Source organism: Suricata suricatta, chromosome 11 (assembly GCF_006229205.1).
Source record: "Suricata suricatta isolate VVHF042 chromosome 11, meerkat_22Aug2017_6uvM2_HiC, whole genome shotgun sequence".
Lineage (NCBI taxonomy): Eukaryota > Metazoa > Chordata > Mammalia > Carnivora > Herpestidae > Suricata > Suricata suricatta.
The window spans coordinates 89719894-89727856 of record NC_043710.1 but is presented as its reverse complement, the minus strand read 5'-3'; the positions used below and the strand labels follow the sequence as shown (position 1 = coordinate 89727856).

The following is a 7963-nucleotide window of genomic DNA, read 5'->3' as shown; positions in this document are numbered from 1 at the left end:
GAAGAATGTCACACAGGTAATGGTTGATGACGTTAACACTGCAGAAGGTTAGTCTGAGCATGCACCCCGTGTGGGCGGAGGCGCCCCCAAACCCCATCGTATATGCAGCAATAGCTAGTGAGGAACAGACCTGATGGGACATGGTTACCTTACACAGCAGTGGATTACAGATGGCCACATAGCGATCATAGGCCATGGAGGTCAACATATAGCATTCTGAGATGACAAAAAGGAGAAAGAAAAACAGCTGAGTCATGCAGCCAACATAGGAGATGATATTCTCCCTTGATACAAACTTCATCAGCATCTTGGGGGTGAAAACAGAAGAGTAACAGAGATCAATGAGGGATAGGTTGAAGAGGAAATAGTACATGGGGGTATGGAGGTGAGAATTTAGACCAATAAGAGTGACCAAGCCAAGGTTGCCCACCATGGTGACAATGTACATCATCAGAAACAGGAAAAGGAGGGGTTGCTGGAGCTCTGGACGGTCTGTTAAGCCAGCAAGAAGAAATTCAGTCACTAAGGAGTCGTTTCTAACCACTATTCTCCTCTTTGGAGATCTGTGAGAATAGAAGAAACTTCCATTAATAGAGACCCCAACTCTCTCCTTCCTTACATGCTCTTATTTATGACAAGAAGACTCAGACCAGCAGAAATCAAATAAGTTCCTTTGCTTCACAGGGTCTGAATGGACTGCCACACACAGCCATTAACATTAAAATCACTGTCTTGTTGCATGAGCTGCATGTGAGGAACAACAGCTCCTGTCTTTACTAGAAGATACGGGGATGCAGTAACTGAGGACTAAGCCTAACTATTGGTGAGCTTCAGCAGGGAGGTATCCCTCATTTCTCCCTCCCAGTCATTTGATTCTTCACTTCTTAGTTCCTATGTTTCCATTATCCACCAGATACTTCAGTATCCCAGTGACGACTATCATGAAAAAGAGGATTTATCTTGGGCAGAGACCATATCATAATTCTGCTTCACAGAAGAGAGTCCCTACCAGTCTATAATCTTTGCAGATAACTTACTGCAAAAATCCATGAAATCGATAATTGATAACAATATTGAGGGGAATGTTGGTAGCCTACGATTCATAATTCATCATATAATCAGAATTTCTACATATTCTGCTTCTCTGTTCCATCCTAGCTAGACAGATAATAAATAAAGATGGACGTGCTTTCCTTGGTAAGGTAAGAAAACCATAATCAATGTGGATACTGATTACTTAGTTGTTAAGTTTGTGAACACATATCAAGCTGCATGCTTATAACGCATAAACTCTTTTATATGTGTATTTCAATTTAAGACGTTATCTTAAGAAAGATAAATCTTTTCCTCTGATGTTGCTACATGCTACATTTGTCACTTGGTACTGCTATAGCGATCTTGCTACCAGACTGAAGATGAAGCCAACACAGAGGGTATGCTTAAAATAATGCAGGCAGTATATAGCCAGAGCTCTATACTTTTGAGTTTCTTGTTATGCAGCATAAATATTTTTCCTCATTTTCCTCATTTTATAGGAACAGAGAGCATGAGAGGTAAATATAAACTTGATTAACTCACTCTCTTTCCATTGAAATGATCATGTAGGTATGTTTCACCTCTACTGGAACAAGAACTGGCTTTTAGGGTATCAAGGCTGAGCAAATGTAGTCATAGAATTTTCTTCTTCCTTTACTGGCAAAAGAGTCATAGCATACATCTCACTGGATGTTGAGATGTCTGAATGTTCCAGGAGTCATTCTTGGTTGTAGATCAAATTTGTCATTATACATTTACTAGGAAAATAGAAAGGGCAACTACACACTTGACACCAGAGCCACTGTGTCAGGGTTCAAGGCATTTGTTTCAGGTTTATGTATTTTTTTGGGTCTGATTAGAAACCCAAGTGTGAGTCTCCCCTAGGGCCTTCCCATCTTGGCAAACTCTGTAGGAAAGGAACTAGTGTCTGTGCTTATATCCTAATTGTGATAGTAAACGTTAATTTCCCATCAGAGATTATATATTCCTTAGGGCATATAAGAAATTATCTTATGCTGTGATCTATAAAGGTTCAAATAATTAATGTCATTGAAAATTTCTCTACTTGTAATTCTGGTAATAACATTAGTTTTAAGGATTTAAGTTCATAAAGATTTATGAACATTTCAGTAAAGTTTATTTATTTTACCTTTTTAAAACATGTGGGTTCCTTTTAAATATCAATGTGTATGCAAATTATATAGACATAAAGAAAATGATTAATGATTTCAGAAACTATTTAATAAAAAATTATTTGATATAAGAATGATCCATTATTTCATAGAAATGTAATTACCTTGGGCTATTCTGGCTTCATATGTCTTTGCTTTTAACAGATTATATCAAATCTATAAGAAAAATCACTGTTAAGCTTCCATTTCAAGAAAATATGACTTTAGAATTCCCAATCATGTAGTAATTTATGATTATGCTGATGAGAAGAAATCTAATTTTTATTTATCCCGAAATTTTAAAGATTCACAGGAAATTGCAAAAATAAGCATGCAGTTGCTCAAAATCCTCCTGGCTTGTCAATGGTAATATCTTTTTTTTTTTCAATGTTTATTTATTTTTGAAAGAGAGACAGAGAGACAGAGCATGAGCAAGGGAGCAGCAGAGAGAGATGGAGACACAGAATCCAAAGCAGGTTCCAGACTCTGAGCTGTCAGCACAGAGCCCAATGCCAGGCTCAAACTCACTGACCACGAGATCATGACCTGAGCCGAAGTTGGATGCTTAACCGACTGAGTCACCTAGGCACCCCTAACAGTAGCAATATCTTTAAGAACTGTGGCACAATAGCAAAACCAGGAAACTGACATTGGTATAATAATGTTAACAGGATACAGCAGATGTTTTCAGCTCTCAGCGGTTTTACATATATTGTGTGTTCGTGTTACATATGTAGATCTAGATCATCTGATCACATAGTATGCAGTATGTGATCATAATCATGATCATGTTATCATGACCACATATTCAAACCTTCTGCAGTAATTTATGAGGTTGCTGTTTAATACACAACTAAATGTTTTATTAATGAGAAATGTTTCAGGGGCAAGAAGATCACAGTGAGACTGGTTCTTCTTGCACTTTTTTCTTTTTAAATCAATTTTATTGTGGTATAATTTGAATACAATAAAATGCACCCCTTTTAAGAGTACAGTTCAATGACTTTCAAAAATAATATAGTCATGTAACTGACACAATAATCAAGATCTTGAGCATTTCCATCACTCCCAAAAGTTCTTTCATATTCCTTTGCAATCCATCTACTATCCTTTTATAATCATGAAAGGATGTTGAAATTCTGCTTCTATTGAAATGATCATATGATTTTTCTTTCATTCTATTAATCTGGGGTATCACATTTATTGACTGGCATATATTAAACCATCCATGGATAAATCCCATTTGATTGTGGTACATGATCCTCTTAATATGCCGTTAAATATAGTTTGCTAGAATTTTGTTGGCAGTTTTTGCATCAAAATTCATCAGAGATAGCCTATAGTTTTCTTTTCTTATAGTATCCTTGCCTGGATTGGTGTGAAGATAATTCCAGTCCTGTACCATGAAACTGACAGTGTTCTCTCCCTAAAATTTTTGGAAGAATTTAAAGTTTGGCATTAATTCTTCTTTAAATATTTGCCAAAATTTATCAGTAAAACCATCAGGTCCTGGACTCTTCCTTCTTAGGAGATTTTTGATTATTGATTCAATGTCCTTACTTGTTATTGATCTTTCTATTTCTTAAAAATGATTTAGTCTCATATGCCACGTGATTCTATAAATATATCCATCTCTACTAGGTTAGCCAATTTGCATATAATTGTTTATAGTATTATGATCCTTTGTATTACTGCAATATCAGTTCTAATGCCCTCTCTGTATCATATTATCATCATGATATCATGATCCTCTTTAAGTCTATTTAATCAGATATAGAATAGCTACCCCTGCTGTTTTTTGGTTTTAATTTGCATGGGATATCTTTTTCCATCCTCCCATTTTAATCTATGTGTATCCTTAAAGCTGAAGTAAGTCTCTTGTAGGCAAATACATAGTTAGGCTTGTTTGTTTACCCATCCAGCCACTCTATGCCTTTTGATTGGGAAATTTAAACCATTTACATTTTAAGTAATTACTGATAGTCAGGGACTTATTAATACCTTCGTAATTGTTTTCTGGGTGTCTTGTAGTTCCCTGGTTCTTCTCTTTGTCTCTTGCTGTCTCCTTTGTTACTTGATAATTTTTTATAATAGTATGCTTCAATTTCCTTCTCTTTATCCTTTTGTATCTACTGTAGGTTTTGGCTTTATTGTTACTATGAGACTCACATAAAATATCTTATAGACATTACAGTCTATTTTAAGGTGATAACAACTTACCTTCAATCATATACAAAAACCTTATCCTTTTGCTCCCTTCTCATATTTTGATATTGATGTCATAATTTACTTTTTTATATTGTGAATCCATTAACAAATTATTGTAGCCATAGTTATTTTTAATTTTTTTCATTTAACCTTCATGTAAAGTAGTTAAATATATTTAATATATTTAAATCTATCAGTGTGTTGTATATTTTCTAGTTTTCATGGTACTAGTCAGTGTCTTTTTGTTTCAGCTCAGAGAATTCCTTCCAGCATCTCTTATAAAGCAGGTCTAGTAGTGATGAATTCCCACAGCTTTTGTTAGGAAAGATTTTATCTCACCTTTATTTTTTAAAGACAACTTTACTAGGTAAACTAGTAGCAGTTTTTTCTTTCAGCATTTTAAGTGTATCATACCTCTCTCTTCTGGACTGCAAGGTTTCTCCCTCCAAAAAATCTGCTGATAACCTTATGAGGGGTTCCTTGGTTTATGAGGGTTATTTTTCCTCTGATTGCTTTTAAAATCTTCTCCATTGTCTTTTATTTTAGACAGCTGAATTATAATGTGTTTTGGGGAAGATTATTTTGGATTGAAATAAGGGGCTGACCATGTGGGCTTTCTTTATTCTTTTTCATGTTTTTCCTGTATTCTCACTGACTGCATAATTTTAAATGTCTTCTACTTCACAGACTCATTCTCCTGCCCAATTTAATATGATATTGATGCTCTCTTTTACATTCTTCATTTCATTCATTCTATTCTTCAGCCCCCAAAATTGTTGGCTTCTTTGATTTCTATCCCTCTGTTAAACTTCTCATTTTCTGTACTGTTTTCATTTCATTGAATTGTTTTTAGGTGTTTTCTTGTAGTCCATCATGCTTCCTTGAAACAGCTATTCTGAATTTTTTTTTAATGTTTTATTTCTTTTTGAGACAGAGAGAGACGGAGCATAAGTGGGCAGGGGCAGAAAGAGAGGGAGACACAGAATCAGAAACAGGCTCCAGGCTCTGAGCTGTCAGCACAGACCCCGACATGGGGCTCAAACCCACAAACATGAGATCATAACCTGAGCCAAAGCCGGACACTTAACAAACGAACCACCCAGGTGCCCATCTGAATTCTTCATAAGACAAATCACAGATGTTCATTTCTTTGTGACCTGTTTGCAGAAAATTACTGTGTTCCTTTGGTGGTGTCAGGTTACACAGATTTTTTTTCATATTCCTTGAAGACAGCTTATTATCTGAAGATGCAGCTACCTCCTCCAATCTTTCTGACTTGCTTTAGGAGAGAATTACCTTCTGTCACCCCTGCTAGTGATTCTGAGGCTTTCTCAGGCCTTTCTTATGGATATTCCTGCTCTGTACTTCATGTTTCACCTTCTGGTAGTATTCTTAGGCTTGCATGCCTTCACTCAATCCTACACAACGAGGTGGTTGCTGAGAGTCTCCTTTTTTGCTTTCCTTAAGACTGGATTCTCAAGTTTGTGATTTTTCCCCAGCCTGCAGTCTGACCATCTTTCTGCATGTGCTCACTAGCCATCTGCAAAGACTCCCCTTGGAAGCACATGGAGGGAGTCATCCACAGGATAGGGAGTAAGGGGGTACCAATTACTACTTAGAGGCATCCCCCGTGGCTCATTAGCAAGCTTCCTGATATACTCCACGGCACATAAGATCCACATCCCTTTGATGCCCTCCAACAGCCTTGCCTGATGCCTTCCCAGACAATTCCCACATTCATCCACACAATATACCTCTGCAATCTGGATGGGATGAAAAGAAGTGGCTCTCTTTGGCAGGGTCTCACACAGCTAAGGAAGCCAGGCATTCACTCACATGCTCTCACTTGCCCCAGTGGGAGAAATCACTAGTCACGAGTTATAAGAACACCTCCTTTGGCACTGAGCTGTGCTGCCATGGAGGGTGCAGGATGTAGGTACAGCGAGACTATTCCTCTTACCTGATTCAGTGCATCCAATCTTGGATTTTCAAATTGCTCAACAGAGTGCTGGAACTTCTCTGATAAACTTCTGGACTTCTACAAATGCTCTCTCCTCTGTGGGTGACTGTTGAAATTGGTGTTCTTTGTGGGGAAAACAGTAAAAATTTGTTAGTACACCATACACCATGATGTAATATCTTTTTCATCTTATGGTCTTATTACGTCATTCATTTTGGAATTTTCTTTAAGCCAACCTAAGTCAAGACTCTCATTCTTCCTCCTCCAAGAATAAAGACTGGGACATTCAGAATTTGGTTCGTCTTATAATTAAAGATAAGGGGAACACAGGGTATATCCTACTATTACTCTTCACTTGATCTTAGCCAAAGGGCCAAGAAGCAATATCCTCTTATTCATATGAAAGTGCACAACATCATTTGTGTGTGTGTGTGTGTGTGTGTGTGTGTGTGTGTTGCTTTTGGTATTAAAACCAAAATGTAAAGAATCACATTTTAGGGGATGTCGGAGGATACAGACAGGAGGCTCCAAGGGCCCAGGCTGGGCTCCCAAACTCTGGCCTCCCCATGGACAGAATGCTCCACTTCCTGCAAACGTTTTCCCTTAATAACAGGCCTAGAATAGCCTGCTCAGAATGGTAATATACCAAGATGTACAAAAACAAACTTGATTTTTTCCTACCCCAAAAAAAGTCCCTGCTGTCACCCCTACCCAACAGGTGACCTTGGTAACCAGACAGTGACGTGTCAGGGAGTGAAAGTGTCCCCCAAATACCACCATCCTCCCTTCTCCAGCTTCTCAGAATGGCTGCCTTTGCTCAATGGCATGGTTTCTTAAATCCTTTTGCTCTTATGATTTCTTACCCTTCAAAAAAAAAAAAAACCAAAAACTATCTGAAAAGAAATAACAGAAACACTAACTTCGCAATGCTAGAACCTACAGCAAGGGAACTTCCTAAGCATTTGGTGCCAGAATGTGTCATTCCAAATCAGAGTGACTCTCTGAAGGTGAAAAAGATACAAGAAAAGTAAGAGAAGACACTTGGACACATTTTGCAGGTTTGTGACAAAGAAGAAAGGGTGTGACAACCAGGTGAAGTTGGGGTCCGCTGGGTGCCAGGACCCCAGGGAGCAGTGGGGTGGGGCTCAGGCACCTGTCCTCACCTGTTCAAGAACCAGCAGTCCTCATCAAACCCCTCTGTGGGCATGGCTGGGAATGGGCCTGTGAACGTGTCAGAGCATGCCGGGACCCTTCATGAGCTGGGACCCATCACCATCACCCATCCAGACTGGGTTTTATCCTGCTGCAAAGCCTAGTGCTCTCACTCCTCACCAGGTTCTGGCTGGAGCCCTGCTGGAGGGGCGAGCCAGACTGCTTCAGATGGCATTGGCAGGGCAGCTGGCATTGGCAGGGCAGGAACCTCTGTGCCCCACCCCCTTGCTGGCACAGGCCAGGCCGGATTCTGCTTACTGAGAGAAGTGTCCTTTGGGCCTAGCTCCGCCCCTCCCTCAAAAGTGCCTGCAACCAGCTCTGCTTCCCCAAGGCCACCAAGGAAGGTGCTGGGAGGGCATGCAAAGGTTGAGAATCC

At 39.0% G+C, this 7963-nt stretch overlaps 1 protein-coding gene across 1 annotated transcript in view; it reads right to left on the bottom strand.

The window, feature by feature from the left end:
• Window positions 1–7582, bottom strand: part of LOC115272647 (olfactory receptor 8B3-like) — an 8198-nt gene extending 616 nt beyond the window's left edge. The window contains exons 1-2 of the mRNA XM_029915659.1: window positions 7539–7582; window positions 37–563 (exon numbers count right to left, since the gene is read on the bottom strand). Coding sequence (XP_029771519.1) covers window positions 37–563; window positions 7539–7582 — 571 coding nt within the window. The remainder of the gene's footprint in view (window positions 1–36; window positions 564–7538) is intronic.
• Window positions 7583–7963: the final 381 nt, after the last annotated feature.